The sequence below is a fragment of the Felis catus genome, chromosome C1 (assembly GCF_018350175.1).
Source record: "Felis catus isolate Fca126 chromosome C1, F.catus_Fca126_mat1.0, whole genome shotgun sequence".
NCBI classification, from domain to species: Eukaryota; Metazoa; Chordata; class Mammalia; order Carnivora; family Felidae; genus Felis; species Felis catus.
The window spans coordinates 31,300,861-31,322,439 of NC_058375.1; the positions used below are offsets into that span (position 1 = coordinate 31,300,861).

At 41.9% G+C, this 21,579-nt stretch overlaps 1 protein-coding gene across 1 annotated transcript in view; it reads left to right on the forward strand.

Annotated features, from left to right (window-relative positions):
- The window catches only part of SMAP2 (small ArfGAP2), a 48,648-nt gene that overhangs the window by 11,433 nt on the left and 15,636 nt on the right, over nucleotides 1–21,579 (forward strand). The window contains exon 2 of the mRNA XM_023258523.2: nucleotides 20,816–20,949. Within this exon, the coding sequence (XP_023114291.1) occupies nucleotides 20,816–20,949 (134 nt within the window). The remainder of the gene's footprint in view (nucleotides 1–20,815; nucleotides 20,950–21,579) is intronic.

Genomic DNA, 21,579 nt, shown 5'->3' on the forward strand with positions numbered 1-21,579 from the left:
TTCCTCTGAGCTTTCTGACTAGGTTCTGAAGCTGGTTTGTCTGATACGAGTGACTCAGATCAAAGGCCCATATTGTGGGCAGAGTAAAAATAGGGCTCAGTTTCATTAGACTTCTTTTTCTCTTTTTTAATTTTTTTAATGTTTATTCACTTTTTTGAGAGACAGAGAGCGTGAGTAGGGGAGGGGCAGAGAGAGAAGGAGACACAGAATCTGAATCAGGTTCCAGGCTCTGAGCCATCAGCACAGAGCCCAATGCACGGCTCAAACCCACAAACTGTGAGATCGTGACCTGAGCTGAAGTCGGATGCTTAATCAACCGAACCATCCAGACGCCCCTCATTAGACTTCTTAATGCATTTAAGGAAAAGAAAAAATTCATCACCATAGACCAATTATTTTTTGTATTGTGGGATATTGGGGAGTGGGGAAGCAGGAAGGTCTTTATGCCTATTAAACATCTTTAAATGTTATTTTCTTTAAAAAAACAAACTTTATTTTTTTTCTGCTTTTGAAAATTACTCATATTTGTGAAAAAAATGATTGGGAAGTATGAAAAAGGGTAATGATGCAGAAGATATTTCACATAATCCCTATCACCCATTGTTTTACTTGAAATTATTCCATAATAATTTTATATCATTGTTTTGCTTAACACTTATCATAAGCGTATTTCATGACATTAAAAATATTTAGGTACCTTTACTGTATTCCATCATTTGAATATGTCATTGCTTATTTAATTCTTGCCCAATTGTTGAACATTTGGGTTTTTAATTATTCAGTATTATAAATAATGGTATAATGTAAATTTTTGTGTTGTTAGACTCATGGGTTATTTGTGTGTTCAGAGTTGAGTGGTCACGTGGGCCCTCTAATTTTAAAATGTTGTCAGGGAGTCCTCTGGGCTGAGCCCATGCAGAGATGGCCTTGCTGTGGGGTTGTCATTGTGAACTGCTTCACTGCAGTAGACATCTGTTGAAGTGAGGAGTGGAGAGCTGCAGAGAATCCTGGCTTAACCATAAAGAACAAATTTATGGGACATGATCACAGCAAGATGGGCCAAGATACATTCTTTTTTTTTTTTTTTTAAGTTTTATTTAATTTATTTTGAGAGAGAGAGCACACACGCAAGCAGGAGAGGGGCAGAGAGAGAGAGAGAGAGAGGAAAAGAGAGAATCCCAAGCAGGCTCCTCACTGTCAATGTGGAGCCGGAGAGAGAGAGAGAGAGAGAGAGAGGAAAAGAGAGAATCCCAAGGCAGGCTCCTCACTGTCAGTGTGGAGCTTGACTCAGAGGTCGAACTCACAAACCATGAGCTTATGACCTGAGCCAAAACCAAGAGTTGGACACTTAACTGAGCCACCCAGGTGCCCCCCAAGATACATTCTTATTTTATGCATAGTCTTCCACATTATATGCTTGATACATGGACATGTTGTTGTTCATTGATGAGCATCTTTTGTTGTTCATACAGTCCTCCTTCACTTAACCAGTCCACTGGGAAGGTAGATTAGAAGTCCTCCATTGGTAGAAAGGGGGTAATACTGCTGCATTTTTTGTTTGTTTTGCGGTAGATTTTTTTGGTTCTGTTTTAAGAGCTTTCCTTGGACTGTAAATTCCACAAGGACAGGGACTGTGTGTTCCAGGTATGTCTGTATACCTAATGCACAGCATCTGGTGCACATTGTCCACGTCTCCATCGTGAACACTATTATTCTATTAATGTGTGTTCAGATCATATTCTTTTTTTGTTTTGTTTTCTGAAAGTCATCCTCATGCTGTTAACTCTGATGTTTGAAGACCTGTGACAGCCCAGGAAGCCGAGCAGGTGAATTTCGTGGTTGCTTTATTGTGGTTACTTCTTTGCGCCATCTCCTTTTTGTGCTTCTGGCATCTGTGCCGCCTTGAAAGAGGGAGCCAGTCACGAAGCCAGTACTCTGCCCTCTCAGTGGGAGGTTTTCGTGTGACACATCATCTTGGGAGAAATGTAGCATGGGGTGTGAAACAGGAGGCTGAAAAAGCACTCCTTTAGCCTTTTTGTGGGATGGGAGTAAATGTTTAGACACTGCTCTCAGGTGCTACAGAAATTAATAATAACCTTGCAGCAGTTTTAGAAGCTCTTCTTGTACCCACTGGAACAGGTTTACTTAATTTGGAGAGCCCTGCTTTAGCTGTTTTGAAGCTGCGATTTTTTTTCCTAGAGGCCTGCCCTGGGTTCCTCTACACACTGTTCCTTTTGCAGGATCTTTCTGTCCACACCGTTGACATTTGCCTCACCCCATTGCCCCACACTTTCTGACCCGTATCTCATTATGCCCAATTCTGAAACATCGAGTTTTGAAACATGGTAGTGAGCGTTTTCTTTTTGAAAGGGCAAATCTCTACCTTTTGCTCTCCTCCCTTAAGCCAGGACTGTTTAGATGACTAACATTCACCTTGCCACTGGACTGTCTGTACTTTGATCCCCGAATTCATCTCTAGTATGCTGTTTGTTTGAAAATGAAAGTTCTCTAGCTTGTTTGGATACAACTGTGGTTCAGTTAAACTGGACCTGATTTTCCGTCTGTTTGCCATTGGTTGGGGATCCAGTGATGTGTTAGGAAAGCTGCTGCACACCATTGCAGAGAGAAGGCCATGTGTCATGGTCTTACACAAGGGTTTGTTTGTTGACTCAGATTTTGTGTAAAGCCTCCTTCTGGGTGAAAGGCACGAGCTTCCCTTCAAATAATGGAAAGGCATATTCTGCCTGGCCACTTGTTCTGGAGCCCTGGTATGTTCCACTCTTCTCCACTTTTGGGCTTCTTTTGAGGAAGAGGAATGTGGGTAGGAAGAGGTGTGAATAAGCCTTCACACACAATCTCAGTTGTTGGGCATCCCAGTAGCAGAGAGTGAATTGTATGTTGCAATAGAAAAGAACATCTAAAGAACAGGGTATCAGTTTAGCAACCATTATTGAGCATCTATGTGTAACACACTTTTGGGGGTATAGAAAGATGATTCTGGCTCCAGCCCAGCTGGTGCTTTCTTCTATGAAGTTGGGTAAATGACTTGACCTCTCTGGGTCTTGGTTTCTCCATCTGTGCTTGGACTAGACAATCCTTATGGTTCTTTCTGTACTTAATGTTTATCTGTTTGTTACAGAACAAGAGAAAAGACTTTTTCACAGAATTGATATATTCTTAAATCTCACGTGCTTCAGACTAAATGGCCTAGAAATAATTCCTGTAGAGAAGAACTTCTCAATATCAGCCCTATTGATATTTTGGCTACTTCTTTGTTGAGAGATTGTCATGTGCCTTGTAGGATGTTTACCAGCTTCCCTGGCCTTGCCCACTAGATGCCAGTCATGACAGTCCCCACCCCCTGCCAATCGTGACAACTAAAAATGTCTCCAAACATTGACATTGCCTCTTGGGGGGAAGTTGCTACAGTTGAGAAGCACTGCTCTAGAGGGCAAAGAGTGGTACTGTTTGAATGTGGGCTATTCTTTCTTTTTTTTTAATTTTATTTTTTATTTTTTAAAATTTACATCTAAATTAGTTAGCATACAGTGCAACAATGATTTCAGGAGTAGATTCCTTAGTGCCCCTTACCCATTTAGCCCATCCCCCCTCCCCCAACCCCTCCAGTCACCCCCAGTTCTCCATATTTATGAGCCTCTTCTGTTTTGTCCCCTTCCCTGTTTTTATATTATTTTTGTTTCCCTTCCCTTATGTTCATCTGTTTTGTCTTTTAAAGTCCTCATATGAGTGAAGGCATATGAGTTTTGTCTTTCTCTGACTGACTAATTTCACTTAGCATAATACCCTCCAGTTCCATCCACGTAGTTGCAAATGGCAAGATTTCATTCTTTTTGATTGCCGAGTAATACTCCATTGTGTGTGTGTGTGTGTGTGTGTGTGTGTGTGTGTGTGTGTGTGTGTATATATATAACATGTTTTCTTTATCCATTTATCCATCCATGGACATTTGGGCTCTTTCCATACTTTGGCTATTGTTGATAGTGCTGCTATAAACATGGGGGTGCATGTGTCCCTTTGAAACAGCACACCTATATCCCGTGGATAAATGCCTAGTAGTGCAATTGCTGGGTCATAGGGTAGTTCTATTTTTAGTTTTTTGAGGAACCTCCATATTGTTTTCCAGAGTGGCTGCACCAGCTTGCATTCCCACCAACAATGCAAAAGAGATCCTCTTTCTTCGCATCCTCGCCAACATCTGTAGTTGCCTGAGTTGTTTATGTTAGCCATTCTGACAGGTGTGAGGTGGTGTCTCATTGTGGTTTTGATTTTATTTCCCTGATGATGAGTGATGTGGAGTATTTTTTCATGTGTCGGTTGGCCATCTGAATGTCTTCTTTGGAGAAGTGTCTATTCAAGTCTTTTGCCCATTTTTTCACTGGATTATTTGTTTTTTGGGTGTTGAGTTTAGTAAGTTCTTTATAGATTTTGGATACTAACCCTTTATCTGATATGTCATTTGCAAATATCTTCTCCCATTCTGTCGGTTACTTTTTAGTTTTGCTGATTGTTTCCTTCACTGTGCAGAAGCTTTTGATTTTGAGGAGGTCCCAGTAGTTCATTGAATGTGGGCTATTCTTAATATCTATTTTCATTTTGTTCCTCTTCTGCTTATTACCTATCCTGGGGATGGTGAATGAAGAGCAACCTCATTGGTCAAGAGCTATATCACTCTTCTTTAGCTACTAAAGAAATTCTTCCAAAGAAGAAGAAATATGCATTTCCCAGCCAGTGGGCTCTGTTTGGATCTTCAGAATTATTTTTAGAATATGAGTAGATACTGGTTGTTGCAAAGAGGAAGTTAAGGCTTTAACCTGAAACAACCTAAAAAATGTAAAGAAGTAAGTGTCCCCAGGGAGTGAAGACTGTGACTTCTAGTGGATCAAGTTAGCTGTTGCTGCCTAAAGTGAGGTCATGAGTGATAGTTTAATCATAATATCAAGTGTTGAAATATCAGGTCCACCTGGAAGACTTTGGGGTTTGTTTGTTTAAGATTTTATTTTTAAGTCGTCTCTATGCCCACCATGGGGCTTGAACTTACAACCCTGAGATTGAAAGTCCAGTGCTCTGCTGACTGAGCCAGCCAGGCGCCCCCACCTTGCAGACTTTGAAATGATTGCCTAGCTGTTAGCTCAGCCATCCCTCCCCTACATACCTCCTCCCCACCTCCTCCCTCACACCATTGAGGTAGTGATTGAAATGTACTAGTTCCCTTATGAGACCTAATTTTAATACTTGTTATTTTTGCTATAATATGTTGGGTTTTGGTTGAATGATTTTGCATTTGCCCCCAGTGCCATCTTTTCCTCATTTCTTATCAATCTACAGTCTTGACTAGGTTGGGTACAGAATGATGCTGTTGGCTGACTGGGGTAGAGTGTGTTTTGTGACCATCCTCGCTGGGATGCTGTGGGATCCCAAAGCCATGATTTAAATGCTTAAGCCTGTGTTGGTCCCTATCCCTCGGTCCTGGCAGGCTCTGTGTTCCATCCCAGCTGAGCTTTTGCTGGAGTAATTGCCCACATAGAGCCTTCAAGCCAAACAATTGTTCGTACTGAGATAGTCTCACTGTTTAGCTCCTAATGAAACAATCTCCTTCCTGCCCCCAATGAAAGCAGCTATTTTTTATTTCCTCCCTCCCTTTTTGGAGACGCTGTATCTCAGCCCCCACTCTTCTATCGTATTCATAAATGCTTTAAGCAGGGTCTTTGTGCAGAGGAAATTGGCTAGAGCCAAAATATCATGGGCTAACTAGGAGACAAAGAGCAGTAAGGACACCCTTTCCCCAACTTTCTGTGTAGGATATTTAAATTACCTTTGTGTGATTTTTCTGAGTAATAAGTGATTTAAACCTCAAGTCCACATAAGAAAAATACTAGGTTTTTTAACAGTATACTAAATTGGGCCGCTGTTACCTAAAGGAGCTCACAGAAATAACCAAAACTAAAAATAAAACTGAACCACAAAACAACCATAGATGAGTGCCACAGGACAACAATAAGATGCTGTGGGAATCAGGGCAGGAAGGAGAAGAGGCTCGATTGGGAAAGTGGATGGAGCAAGATTTTCATAAAATGATGTTTTGTAAATACAAGTAATAGCCCAGATACAGCTATTTGTGAGAGATCTTAAGTTGATCAGAAAGTATGAGTAATCCAGTTTTCCTTATGACCAAACTTTAGAATCTCCAGAGCATGAATTCAGGGAGAGAATCCCAGGGAACGCCAGTGTGTCCTGCTTCTCTTTCCCACTTTGGGTAGCTTCTTCTGGATTATCGGTGCTTTCACGTGTTGCCACGTCTACTCTAAAGCTCTGGCTCACGTAGAGACACAGTCACTTCCTCTCATTCTTTCCCCTTAGCCCTCTTAAGACTGTTTGGAACTTTGGGGTGCCTGGGTGGCTCAGTCAGTGAAGCATCTGACTCTTGATTTGGCTCACCTCATTATCTCATTCATAGTAGTGAGATTGAGCCCTGCTCCAGCCTGCTTAAGATTTATTTTCTCCCTCTCTCTCTCTCTCTCTCTCTCTCCCCCTCTCTCCCTCCCTCCCCCTCCCTCCCCCTCCCTCCCCCTCCCTCTCCCTCCCCCTCCCTCTCCCTCTCCCTCTCCCTCCCTCCCTCTCCCTCCCTCTCCCTCTCCTTCCCCCTCCCTCCCCCTCCCTCCCCCTCCCTCTTCCTCTCCCTCTCCCTCCCTCCCTCCCCCTCCCTCCCCCTCCCTCTTCCTCTCCCTCTCCCTCCCTCCCTCTCCCTCCCTCTCCCTCTCCTTCCCCCTCCCTCCCCCTCCCTCCCCCTCCCTCTTCCTCTCCCTCCCCCTCCCTCCCCCTCCTTCCCCCTCCCTCCCCCTCCCTCCCCCTCCCTCCCCCTCCCTCCCCCTCCCTCCCTCTCCCTCTCCCTCTCCCTCCCTCTCCCTCCCTCTCCCTCTCCGTCTCCCTCTCCCTCTCCCTCCCTCTCCTTCCCTCTCCCTCTCCCTCTCCCTCCCTCTCCCTCCCTCTCCCTCCCTCTCCCTCCCTCTCCCTCCCTCTCCCTCTCCCTCTTCCTCTCCCTCTTCCTCTCCCTCTTCCTCTCCCTCTCCCTTTCAAAAAAAGACTGTTTAGAACTTTGAGTACAAAGGGAGAATAAAAAAGGGACTTTCTTACAAAATATATACGAAACTAAAAAATAGTCGCCCTTTCAAAGTTTAATTGCTGATCCTACCTTGGCTTGTTTCTAGTCCCTGTTCTGCTTCCCAATTCTGAGGTCTCTGTGCCTTAGCTTTATGGGACCAGCTTCTTGATTACCTTGCTTGATTTCTTTTTGCTCAGCACCAGGCTCTCCTCCATGTGAAAGGTGCTGTCTGAGGACCCACCACGCAGGAGTTTATGCTCTAGAGAACTTGACCTAGAGGTAAAAGCCAAAGTAGCCTTGTGCTGTTGCTCACTTAGGGCTCTTTTACTCATTTCTTAGTAGATAGGCATCCAGGCCTCTTCCTGAGGTTGTTGACATAGGAGACCTCATCCTCCGGGTTAAATTCAGCATTCTCCAGAAGGAGTGGGGCTTTCCACTTGGAGGCCCAGCAGCATATGCCACAACTTGTACTGCTTTCTCAGGGAGCATTTATTTAACAAGAACTGTGTACACACTGGGTTTTTTTTTTTTTTTAGAAGGGAAACTTTTATTTGGCTGCATGAAATTTAAAAACAGTTAAATACAAAAGCACATTCTTTTCTTCCTTTCTTTCATCTTTTTCTTCTTTTTAAAAAAATTTTTTATTTATTTTTGAAGGAGAGAGAGAGATCGAGTGCGAGCGGGAGAGGGACAGAGAGCACGGGAGGCATAGAATCCCAAGCAGGCTCCAGGCTCTGAGCTGTTAGCACAGAGCCTGATGCGGGGCTTGAAGCAACGAACCATGAGATCATGACCTGAGCTGAAGTCAAATGTTTATCAGACTGAGCCACCCAGGTGCCCCTCTTCTTCTTTTTAACAGCAAAACACATTCTTTTTTTTTTTTTTTATGTTTTTATTATTCATTTTTGAGACAGAGAGAGACAGAGCATGAGTCGGGGAGGGGCAGAGAGAGAGGGAGACACAGAATCTGAAGCAGGCTCCAGGCTCTGAGCCGTCAGCACAGAGCCCAACGCGGGGCTTGAACTAACGGGCTGTGAGACCATGACCTGAGCTGAAGTCAGACGCCCGACCAACTGAGCCACCCAGGCGCCCCTACAACAAAGCACATTCTAATTTTTTTTTTTCAGCGTTTATTTATTTTTTGGGACAGAGAGAGACAGAGCATGAACGGGGGAGGGGCAGAGAGAGAGGGAGACACAGAATCGGAAACAGGCTCCAGGCTCTGAGCCATCAGCCCAGAGCCTGACGCGGGGCTCGAACTCACGGACCGCGAGATCGTGACCTGGCTGAAGTCGGACGCTTAACCGACTGCACCACCCAGGCGCCCCAAACAAAGCACATTCTAAAGTTTATTTTTGAGAGAAAGAGAGTGCACATCTGCTCGAGCAGGAGAGGGACAGAGAGAGAGAGAGAGGGAGAGAGAGAATCCCAAGCAGGCTCCACACTGTCAGCATAGCTCAATCTCACAAAACATGAGATCATGACCTAAGCTAAAATCAGGAGTCAGACACTTAATCGACTGAGCCACCCAGGTGCCCCACAAAGTACATTCTAAACAAAATAGCAAAGGTTATAAAGACATTTAACAATTAAGAAACAAATAATTGTAAAATGTCAGTTCCCCTAATCTATGAAGTTAGAAGTAAATGGATATAAATATTACTAAATTTAGCTGGGGGTGTTGCTGTTTACTTTTTGTTTGTGTTGCATGGTTTTTAAAACCAATCAATCAAAATTTACGGGGCACCTGGCTGGCTCAGTCAGTGGAGCGTGCAACTCCTGGTCTCAGGGTCATGAGTTCGAGCCCCACATCGGGTGTACAGATTACTAAAAAAAAAATAAGTAAAACTTAAAAAACGAATCAAAATTTGTTTAGATAAACATTAAGTTACTTTTGTAGATTTTTAAATAACAGCTCATTGCATTTTCTGTATTGTTTCAAGTGTCTCTACCTGGTTGTGTCAAACTTTAACTAATGGCTTAAGTAATAGTGGCTATTTTATTACTGTCAAAGTGCAATCGTTATACTGCCCAATTCTAGAGAGTCCAATTAATTGGTAATAACGTGTTCCTAAGAATTATATTAAGCACTGGCTCAGGAATTATAATGAGAGCAAATGTAGTATCAATTAAATAACAACCATTTCCTAAAAAAGAGGTAAATCGAAATTACTTTTAAAGAGAGAAATAGGCAAATGTCCTGCTGTGGTTGTGGATGTTCAGGAGGCAACTGCTGTTGAAGCTAAATCAAATTTGCATGTGACCCTCAGGCCTCACAGTTTAACCCTCTTCATTCCTGGGGAACCTGATGGAGGGAAAGCGTGCCCTGACCCTCTCAGGCTTCTGCTTGATGAATTAGCCACTTGGGAGAAGTTGGAATTTAAACTTTCTGTGAGCCAGTATTTGTCTGCTGGGACCGTTTTCTTTTCTTAGCTCATTGAGCTTTCCTCCCAGTCGACAGGGATGCCAACCAACTTTGTTGAGCTTTTTTCTCATGGAACATAATCCATCTTTGGCAGAGGAAAAATATTTCTCTCCAGTTCTCTCTCAAGGTCTTTGGCCCTTTTTCTGTAGGAGTTGCACTTCTGTTATACACTGCTGATGTTTTGTACACTTTGGGAAGTTTCTTTATTTCTAAGCAGTAAGTTACCTTGTCAATGAACCTTCTGCATGTTTCATTATATGTTCTTGCTGTAGTCCCGTCAGCGTTTGAAGTTTCAGCTGAAGCTTTGGAGTTTCACTTTCAAGCTGTGAATAGTCAAACTGTAAAGATGCCTGCTCCGTTTGGAAATTTCACTGGACCTGCAGGCTCTTGTTTTCATTTGACTTTCTTCACATAATTGTTTAAATGTTCCTGGCTTTTCTCCTTCAAGCCCTTTTAAAGGGACATTTAAGGTAACGGCATGGACGAGTTTCTTCAAATTGCCTTTGGACTCATAGTCTAGTGGTCTCCATTTTCTGATCCACTCTCTTTGTCTAATCCCAAATTGCTGTCATTCGCGTAATATTCTCTAGAGAGCAGGCAGGTTTATCATTTCCAGCACACTTCAGTCATAGATTTTTAGCTGGCTCTCTGTATCATTTGCAACTTACTTCATTTGCGTCTTTGAGTTTTCAAGCATTTTTTTTTCCTCCCGTTCCCGTACTCTGCTTCCGTCCTGCGGCTTCTTGGGAAAGCAACTCTAGGCTTTCCTGAAGATGCGTGTTTTCAACCACACCATCCGTTCTTTCCCTCTGAAGTTGTTCTACATTCTTCTGAGACGCTTTTAGTGTTTTGGCACCAGTCTCTAGGAATTGGAGAGATTTCAATGTATCTTTGAGTGACCGTGTGTGTCCTCGAAGGCAAGCTGTCATCACTGCATGAAATGAAAGTTTAGGGGGCTCACTTTTCTATTCTTTTTTTGAGAAAGCCTATTGTGTGTTAAAGTGAAGAGGTGGATATATTTAGATTTGTATTTTTTGTCATACTCTGTGTTCATAATATCAGAAGACTAGCCTCCACTGGAGGCATCAGCTTGTGCAATCAGCCTAATCTTCTCCTTGACTTTATGAGATTCTTCAACCCCGGGCAGAAAATCTTTTGACTAACTCTTTTCCTCTCCTTAAAATATGTTTGTTCTTTACTATAAAAACAGTCATAGCAGCACATACCAGAACCTCCCAGGGAAACCTCAAGAGACTTGGGCCTTGTCTCAAGCTTTCAGACAGCACCACCAAGAACAGCTGGTCCAGGACTGGCTGGAAAGACACTTTGTGGCAGTCAGGAGGCCCTCTGTTTGGAATCAGGGACTTACCACGCCCAGGAGTCCCTCTGTCTGTGTCCTGTCCCTGAGTGTGAAAAAGGCCTCTGGGTGTCTATGGGTAGGATTGACCCTCCAACATTTCTCTGTGAGGCTGGAACATAGCAGCTGGCACCTGTACACATGGTTTTAAGGGGGGAGTGATGTCTTCATTGGCATATACAGGTGAAGAGAGGAGTAATAAGAATTGATTCTAGAAAGGCCCCTATCAGGCAAGAATTTAAGCCACACTTAGGATTCTGGAGTTCACTTGACCACGAAGGTCCAGTTACATGTCTTTGAATGGGGGTAATGACATCATCAGAACATACCTTGCCAGAATGTCCATTTCAGAGGGGGAACGGGAAAAAGGCCAAACTAGGACCCTGCCCTTTCCCTTCTGAAGTGTTCTGAAGAGTTGAATAATAATGGTACAGGTTGGTTGATTTGGTAGTTCTTTATTACCAGTAAGATCACCTAAGTATGCACTAGTTATCTATTGCCAGGACAGATAGGATGAGTTATATAGCCTAACCTACAGTGAATCCCTACCTACTATGGACCAGGAAAATAAGACTGGGGTGGACCTTGAACCTACATTTACTAAAAGTTAACTGCCCTTCCTATAGTCTTTTCAGAGTAGTTCAATGAATTTTAGAGATACTGTTACTACGTTTTAGAAGAGGTAGATTTCAGAGATAATCTAATCTAGGTAAGGAAATTAACTCTTGGAGAAGTGAATTGACTTGCCTGAAGTCAAACAGCTGATTTTGTGGTACAGCTTAGATAACCCATATTTTTAGCTCTGCGGATAGCAGGGGCTAAGTAAATAACATGAGATATGTACAAGCATGTTTTGGACTAGTTCAGAGCAATTACTGTTTTTGCTAGGATTTAAAGGAAATGAATAGCCACTGTATAGAGTTGCTGAGGAAAGTTGCTGCGCTCAGCTATAGACATGTGCCTTGTTTGGGGCCCTTTGGCTATGTAATTCCTATAGGCTCTTTTTCAGTTGTATTTAATTTTTTGGTCCTCCCTTGCCCAGGGCTGAGCAAAGTCCAGGCAAATCCAGGTCTGTAAGCACTGCTGACACGTACAGAAAGATGAAGAGTGTCTGCTTCCCTACTGATTTCTTAGCTTTAATGTCTTAGAGAAAAGCCATTTTAAGTTGACTAATCATTTCATCAATGAGTACTTAGCAGTGTTGTACTTCACTAACCTTTTTCTGGTTACCTGGTAGGAGGATAATGTTGCTCTGCTTCATCTCCACTGATGTCATAGCAAGCTGATTGCTATCTCTGTTTTATCACTGATGTCCTGAGTTGAGTTGGTTCACCTATCTCATATTTTGGTTGCATGTATGACAGCTGCTATCTTCTACTAGAATCTCCAAACTTCCGTCTTTATCTTGCGGGTCTTTTTTTTCAATGTTTATTTATTTTTGATGGAGAGAGACAGAGTGGGAGTGGGGGAGGGGCAGAAGAGAGGGAGACACAGAATCCGAAGCAGGCTCCAGGCTCTGAGCTGTCGGCACAGAGCCTGACATGGGGCTCGAACTCACGAGTTGTGAGATCATGAACTGAGCGGAAGTCAGATGCTTAACTGACTGAGCCACCCGGGCGCCCCATATCTTGCATGTCTTTATCTTGCATACCGTGTTATTTTATGTAAATGTGAGAGGAGCGTAGATGTAGCACCAGGACATAGAAATGCAGAATAACGGGACTCAGTATAAGGCATCTCTAATAATGAAGCCGTCTGACAGTAAAAGTGACTGTCTTTTGAAATGGTGTATAACTGACTTAGCACTGGAGCTGTTCAAGGAGGACCCAGGTGGTCACCTGAAGAAGGATTGCCCACATTCAGTGAGGGCTTAGGCTTAGTGACTTCTGAGGTTCTTTCTACCTCGGATTTCCCAAATTAACATTTCTTGGGGTAGTATTTACCTTTATTCTCTAATCAGTCTCAGAAATGTTTCAATTTGCTTTGTCTCAAACATTTAAAAAGCTTAACTTCCGTTTTTCTTTCAAATATATGAATGTGAATGGTGTCTCATTTTGAAAAAAGGAAACAACATTCTTGCAAGAGAGACCAGATGGAAAGGAACTTCTCTTGCAGAACATTCTGAGAGCAGAGGTTGAGTAAGCCCTTGTTCTGATGTGCTGGTTCCTTAAAATGTTTGTGCTTACAGAAGTTCAAAGTTACTGTTTATTGTTATTTTGGAACAAGGAACTAAGTGAATTCTCTCTTGTATAGGTGAAAATAGGCTGGTAGACATACCTCTCAGCAGACTTACTTAATTTCTCCAAGAAGCACTGGCCTTTCTGTGTATTCTTCTTCGTAGTGAAACAGGGGGTGAAGGGATATGGTGAGTGGAAATGAGGTAGCTATCATTAGAATTGTTCTTAAAACAATCACTGCGTCTTCATCACTTTGCCTCCCAAATTTCATGTTGGAGTTAATGACAGGCCAAGTCAAAGAGAAATAACCTGTTTTCAAACCAGAGTTTGTTGATTTGGCTTCTTCCTCACGTGTGTATCACATTCAAACCAGTTTTCAGTGCCAGTCACAAGCTCCGTGAACTGAATTTGACTCAGTTCTTTAAGTTCATCGAGCCTTAACATCTTCATAAATTGATTATCTCATGTTGCATCTTCAGAACCATTGAATGCCAAGCAGGAAGGAACCCCACCGTTACCTACGGATCAGCTACTAGAACTGTGATAGTAGAAGAGATCATGCAGGGATCATGTCTCTGCCGTCCCTGAGAAATGATCATCCAGCCTCTGCTTGAACACCTGCACTTAACTGGATTCTGCCATTTCAGGATAGGCTGCATTTGTTTTCACACAGCCTTAATTGTTTCAGAACTCTTCCCCAGAGTGTGCTAAAATCCACTTCTACTCACTGGTGCTAGCTCTGCCTTTGGAGCCTCACCAAAGTAACTTAATCCCTTTTCTGTGTGGTAGCTTCACCTTTAAGGTGTTTGAAAACATCTCCCTTCATTTTGAAAAACAGGAAAAAAAATTATATTACTTTTATCTTATTGATGACTTCATTTAAAAAATATTAGTTTTGCGGGGCGCCTGGGTGGCACAGTCGGTTAAGCGTCCGACTTCAGCCAGGTCACGATCTCGTGGTCCGTGAGTTCGAGCCCCGCGTCGGGCTCTGGGCTGATGGCTCAGAGCCTGGAGCCTGTTTCCGATTCTGTGTCTCCCTCTCTCTCTGCCCCTCCCCTGTTCATGCTCTGTCTCTCTCTGTCCCAAAAATAAATAAACGTTGAAAAAAAATGGTTTAAAAAATATTAGTTTTGGATACACTAGTTGCTTGCGTTGTGCTAAGTATTTGGAGTAAATGATGAAGGTGTGTGGTCCTTGCCTTTTAGAGCTCACATTCTATTTAGGGCAAGAGAGACCGTAAGCAACTAGCTATAATAAGATATTGAGTATTAGAAGAGCAAAGTACATAGACACTATTAGCCATAAATAAGGTCAAGATTTATTCCATTAAAGAGCTTCACAGAGGAGGTGGCATTGGACTGGATTTGAAGTTTGTGAAGCAGGGAATGAGAAGAAAGCCATTCCAGGTAGGAAGAATGGTGTGGGCAAACAGGTGTGAGCGAGCGCATGGCAAATTTCAGAATGATGATTTCCTCAGCATGTATAAAGCACAGGCTTTTAGAGGGCTTTATCTGTCATGTTAAGGAGTTTCAACCTCTCTTGTAGCCAATAAGGAGGCATGGGGGGCTGTGCTGTTTTTAAAATACCTGTACTGTTCTTTCTCATTACAGAAGTAACACAGGTTCATTGCAAACCATTCAGTAAGTACATAAAAATATAGAGAAGGAAATAGATGTTTCACAACGCTACTCCCCAGAAAAAAATATCTTTTGGTATTTTACATATTAAAATATTAAAATTAAAATATTATCTGCTGTCTGCTCTTGTGGCACTTACAGTCTAGTGGAAAAGAGGTGGTACACAACTGCACAAATAAAAACATGACAAAATGTTGTACAGCTTAAGAAACTAAAGGGTAAATGAGGGTTTATAATCTTTAAAAAGTCCTTATCTGTTACTGACTAACACCAAATCATGTACAGATCAAATGGTATAATATTTGAGGTTTGCTTCAAAATGTTCCACGGTTGGGAGAAAGGGAAAGTGTGTGGGAGTATAACTGAAAAGACATTGGCCAGAGGTTGATAATTGCAGAAGGTGGTGGTTAATTAGACTCTGCTTTTGTGTGTTTGACACTGTCTGTAATAAAATGCAAAAACCAGAAGAAAAGATGGAAGAGAGATTATTCTCTGGTTTTGATTGGGAGGCCAAGGAGTTCCTTTGAGGAAGAAACTTTTCAGCTGAGATCTTTGATAGATACAGGAGTTGATCAGGCTATAAGTGGCAGATGGTGGTTGGGGAGAGAGCTTTTTAGGCAGTGGGGTCAGTGTGTAAAGGCCAAAAGCCAATTAAGGAATGTATTGGTGCTTTGAGGAAATGAAAGAAGACTGGTATTGGAGTAGACAGACTGGGGAAGTAGGCGCGGGCCAGATCACGTGGGCTTTGGAGACCATGTTAAGGATTTTGTTGTTTAATCCCACAGTGAGAGAGGGAAGCCTTTCACAGAAGGGTTTTACATGGCCCTTTACAAAAGGTCCCTTTTGCTTCTCTAAGAGTTCAAGCTGGCTGTTTTGTGGAGAATGGTTTTGGTTTGGGGCTGGAGGAGACGAGAACATAAAAGTAGGGAGGTGTCGGGAGGTTATTGCACCAGTCCAGGCGGTCTGGAGACTTTGTATTAGAGAAATAGGGTTGCCAATGAAGAGAAGGGATACTGAACTGAGAGATATTTTGATCTTGGTGATGATGTAGATATGGGGATGGAAGGAGAAAGGTGTACATTTCTGACTGATGCAATTGAATGGGTGGAGGTGTAACTGACTAAGACCCTAAGAAGGATGGAGAAAGAGCAGGTTTTGTGTCAAGACTGAGAGCTCAGTTTGGAATATGCCATTCAGAAAATTTGCACCAGTTTACATTTTCACACCTATATATGAGACACGTGTAAAGTTAATATTCGGGCTTCTGATCTGTACAGGTTTAAGTTTTAGAAAGATTCTGGGGTGCCTGGTGGCTCAGTCCGTTAAGCATCCAACTCTTGATTTTGGCTCAGGTCATGATCTCACAGTTCATGATTTAGAGCCCAGTCCGGGCTCTGCGCTGACAGCACATTCTGTCTCCCTCTCTTCTTCTGCCCCTCCCCTGCTCATTTGCAAGGAGGTGGGGAGGAATGTTCAAAATAAGGACTCTCTCAAAATAAGTAAATAAACATTTTTTTTTAACAAGAAAGTTTATTCTGGTAGGAGGCTGAAGACCAATTAGTCTGTGAGCTCTTTGAATCTGGGGATCTCATCTGTACTGTCTCTGCCTTTGTATCCCTAGTACTTAGGTAGGCAGAGTGTTTGGCACATAGTAGGTACTCAGCAAATAATGTTCCAAGAATGAATGCTTATAGGTTTAGGTAGAGATTGATAGATTCAGGGAGTTTCCAGGGTAGATTCAACAGGGCTTGGATGTAGTAAGATGAAAGAGATTTTCTTTTCCTTGACCCTTCCTGTTGAAGAGCTTTTTCAACAGTTCCATGATGCTGACAAGTCTCCCTATGGGTAGCCATCAATTTATTAGTGTGTTTTTCTTTTTTGGGGGGGGAGGCAGAGAGAGAGAGAATCGCACGAGGGGCAGAGAGAGAGAAGTGTGGGTCACCCGAAGTGGGGCTTGTGCTCACCTGATGTGGGACTTGAACTCATGAACTGTGAGATCATGACCTAAGCCCAAGTCAGATGCTTAACAACTGAGCCACCCAAGCACTCAGTGTGTTTTTCTTTTGCTCAATATTTATTTGTTTGGAACTCTATAGGTTAGAGATCAACAAGCTGTAATTATTATAATAGTAGCTTCAAGCTATCTGTAATTCTAGTTTTCTTCTCTCTGCTGACTTCTCAAGCCCAGAACCCACTAAGGCTAGCAGCTTTGGTGGTGGGGGAAGTTGGAGCAGCGAAAGAAATTTACAGCAGGGCAGCAGTAGTTGGTATGTAGAAACTGTCCAGTAGTTGAACGTAAATAGTATTTAATTACATGCTTTCCATTTTACAAATGGAAACATAAGCCCTAGAGAGACTTGTCAAAACACATGCAACTAGTCAGTGTAAACCTAGATTTCCCTGATACTGGGCTAGTACTAACTACAGTCAAATTCTTGATAGATCAAACAAATTCATATACTTTCAAAATTTTCATGATTGCTTGTTGCAGAATGATTGCCTTTAATTTTAACACTGTTTAATGCTTCCAGAGTCTGCTGTGAAGCACCTGTGGAATATGTTCACTTATCCATGACCTTGTTCTTGTGTTGTGCTAATTACTATCAATTTATGTTGCTTTTCTATTTTGTTTGTTTTCAAAATAGTTCGGAATATTGCCTCTCAGAGTCTCTCTCCATTTTCAACTTCGAAGTGGTATCTTTTGTATTTTCTCCTTCATTGCCATGACCAATGTGTATCGAACAATGAAGTTTACCAGATTTAAGTAGGCAGGCCTTGGTAGCACCAGTACCAGGTACTGTGGAATCTAAGCGTGTCAGGTTGACAGTTTTGGGCCTTTGTATGTGTCATGAAGACATGTGTGGGCACAAAGGCAGAGTGGGGGAGTCAAGCAGAGAAGGGGAATAGGTGGGGGTTTAGATAGCGTATTTTCAAAGAATATTTTCAGGGAGATGAAGCTGGTTAAAATTTCATGTGTTTTAGAAGATTTGAAATGGGATCCAGGGTAGATTTCTTCTTTGGGGTATTTAGTCAGTCAATTTTGGTTCTGACATTTTAGGACTGGAACTCATATTCCTGTCTAAAAAGAAGCATTCTGTGATGGGGCATAGTGTTCGTATATGTACATGAATGAGTTAACCAGCCTTTACAGTGAAGATGAGTGGGAGATGGGTTCTGGAAATCTCATTCTGTACCATGTTATTACATGGGGCTCTCTCATATTGTCCGTCTGTATTCTGTGAGATACACATTTTACAGATGAAGAAACTGAGGCTTAGAAAATTTAAATATCTCTGAAGGCTGCACAGCTAATAATTGATGGAGCTGACATTCAAACCAAAGTTTTTTCTGGCTGTATAGATTGTACTTTTAATAACGACGCCTTTCCCCTACATTTTCAGCCATATAAAGTAACTTTTGTCTTTTGTCTTGTCCTCTTCTGCAATTTCATAATCTTTTATGGAGCATGCAGTTATTGATTAGTAAATCTAGTGGCTGAAAATTAAAGGATGCTGAGTGGCCAAGTTAGAACTGTTACTATTTCACTGGGAAAAGGTTATGGAGAGATGTGGGAGGGGAGAAGAGGAGGCTGTCCTCTGACTTTCATGAAAATATTATTGCCTGCATTAATTATTATTGCCTCTGTAATGAGGCCTCGTCAGTGGCTCCAGAGTATCAGGTCTCGGTAATGTGTTCCTCAGAGGCAAAAGGACTTTACGTACTCTGGAATGAGAGCTGGAGAAAGTCCACAGCAGTGGCAGTGATGATTGGGAATCACCCTCTGGACTTAGAGCCAGGAAGCAAATGGCAGAACATTGCACCGCTAACTTTTAATTAGTGTTGTGGCTTTTGATTGTGTTAGGAAACAAATATATTTTAACTATCTCGTCATTAGTTCTAGAATCTAGAGCAAAGAGAAAATGGTAAAGAAACATGAAATGTTAGCTTTTGGTCCCCCTTTTTCTTTTCTTTTTCTTTGTTTTTTTTCTTTGTTGTTGTTGTTGTTGTTGTTGTTGTTTTTGGTTTTTTTTTTTTGAAAGAGAAAGTGGGTGCATGTGCAAAGTCGACGCAGGGCTTGATCTCACCACCCTTAGATCATTACCTGAGCCAAAAATCAAGAGCCAGGTGCTCAACTGACTGAGCCACCCAAGCACCCTTGGTCCCATTTTTAATCCTATATAACTTAAATTTTATCTGAATTCCTTTATGAAAACTATAGCCCAAAGTAGATACACCACACCCTTAAGAAACCACATTCACATCTGTTTAGGCTTTTCATTTTGTTTTTATATAGCTCCCTGCCACTGAAAGATGTGTGTTAATGATTTGTGTGTGTTAACTATATGGCAGACCTACTATGCAAATCAATCTAGGGGTTTCAAGGGGCTGAAGATAAATCTGAGCCTATCAAGATAACAGCAGTAAGACGTTATTGGGATAAAATCTCAGGCAGAGAACACCACCTGGTGGTTATAGGGAGGATTTGAGCTTTCTGCATTTGTAGTATTTGCCACAATGTCTGAATGCTATAAAGAAATTACATTCTTATTTATAATAATGGTGAATTCAGATTTCTAAGAATAATTTTCTGCCATACGATTCTAGCATTGCTTCATTAAAACTGCTGTCAGGGGCGCCTGGGTGGCTCAGTCAGTTAAGCATCCGTCTTCCGCTCAGGTCATGATCTCATGATTTTTGAGTTCCAGCCATGATGGGCTCTGTGCTGACAGCTCAGAGCCTGGAGCCTGCTTCAGATTCTGTGTCTCCCTCTCTCTCTGACCCTTCCCCGCTTGCACTCTGTCTCTCTCTCTCAAAAATAAATAAACATTAAAAAAAAAATTTTTTTTTTAACCCTGCTGTCAAAACCTGCAGACCAACCAAGTGATTGTGTCTGGCAGAATTGAAGTCTGGTGCCCTTGGTTCTTCCAAACACAGGCCTCATTTATCTCTGTAAAAAATCAGTGGGTGTCTTTTCACTCTTCAATGCAACCTCTAACTGGGATAGCGTGCTTATTTTATGTGGCAAATTTTTTCTAGTGGAATGACGGAGAAGGAAATATTAGTGACTTTCAGTAATTTTTTTGGCGGGTATCATATAAAAGCAAGTTGTTTCTTTCTTGTATAAAAATTATAAAGAGGAGTTTGATGATTTTCCAGAGTGATTATTAGGATGAGCAAAGTTGGCAAGTTCTTTTTATTAAAATTTATATCTGAGATTTCTTTTTTATTGCAATAAGCATCTTTATTATTTGGCAATCTTGAATTGAGATAATTGTGTAGTTAGGTAAAGTAGGGACATCAGCTCGAAGGGAAAGGATACTATTAAGTTAATCAGGATGCATATTTTATAGGCCTGGTGGGGAAGGGAAGATAATAAAGTTTTAAATTTCAGGTTGAGACTTGGGTTGGCATGGCATGTCTGTATCTTTTTTCCTAGTAGGAAAATTGAATCCAGGCCCCACCACCATTGAAAAGTTTCTTGACAGAAGGTTATTCATGTAAGCTACTAAATAGAATGTGACATGAATTTGCACTTTTCCCCTGGGATATTTTTTATATAAGTAACAGTATAGTAACTCTGCATTCTAACAGTCATGTTCTCAGACACTGTACAAAGCCACTCCATACACAAATGCCCACATATTGTATAACTCCACTTACATAATATATCCAGAATTGGCAGATCTATAGAGACAGAAAGAGATTTGTGGTTGCCAGGGGTCTGGCGGGGAGGGAGCGGGGGGGGGGGGCGGGGGAGGGGCGGGAGGAGTTGGAGTTGAGAGGAAATGGGGAGTGCCTGTTAAGGAGTTTATTTCTTTTTGGGTAATTGAAATGCTTTGGAATTAAATAGTGGTGATGGTTGCACAACTGTGTGAATGTACTAAAAAAACACTGTACTGTACCCTTAAATTTAAACTAAACTTAAAAAAAAGGTGCCGATCCATGGAGAAGTGAACAAAATCAATAAAAAAAGGTGAATGTGGTAACAATTCTCTCATTTATGTTCTAGCAGAAATGTCTGATAATCTAAGTATTCCAGCTTGGGCCTTGAATGTTGTTTTAATTTGTATTTTAATGCCCTGTTCTCGACCTTCACAGGGCCACGATGGGCCTCCTGGAACATTGGTGTATTCATCTGCATTCGATGTGCTGGAATCCACAGGAATCTGGGGGTGCACATATCCAGGGTAAAATCAGTTAACCTCGACCAGTGGACTCAAGAACAGATTCAGGTACTTAAATAGCCCAACAGTATGTCAGCTGCTCTCATATTTCCATGTAAGAGCAGTTCCAGATGCATTTCAGTCAGACTGGGCACAAAGGTGAAAATAAAGGAAAATTTAGTTGTCAAACACGTATGTCAAATTCTTATACCTTAATAGAGAAATTTGTAATCTTTATAGTTAAGATACAAGTTATTCTACTTATATTTTACTTTCTTCAAAACATAGTCTATGGTCTAGGATCCCATGGGTATACCCCCAAGGTATAAAGGGGGATCTTGGATTATTTTATGAGACCCCTGGCATTTGCAGATCTAACATTTATAGTTTTAGATAGTCACACACACACACACACACACACACACACACACACATCCTCCAACTTCTAGACTTACAATATTTTATTGCTAAAATGTCTATGCAAATCTTGCTTGCTGTTAGGTTGGTGGGCTGGGGATGAGATACTTAAGTTAGTGAGACTAGATGGCTTAAGATCTGCACCGTGATACGGCTTCATTGTTCTCTATTTTCTTCCTGCTTTGAAACTTTTAAGCGTAATTAAATCGTTTTTTCTTTTTTGGGGGGTGGAGAGGGGGAGAAAGGATCTAAAGAAAACAGTTGCTAAAGTTGGCAATAGAA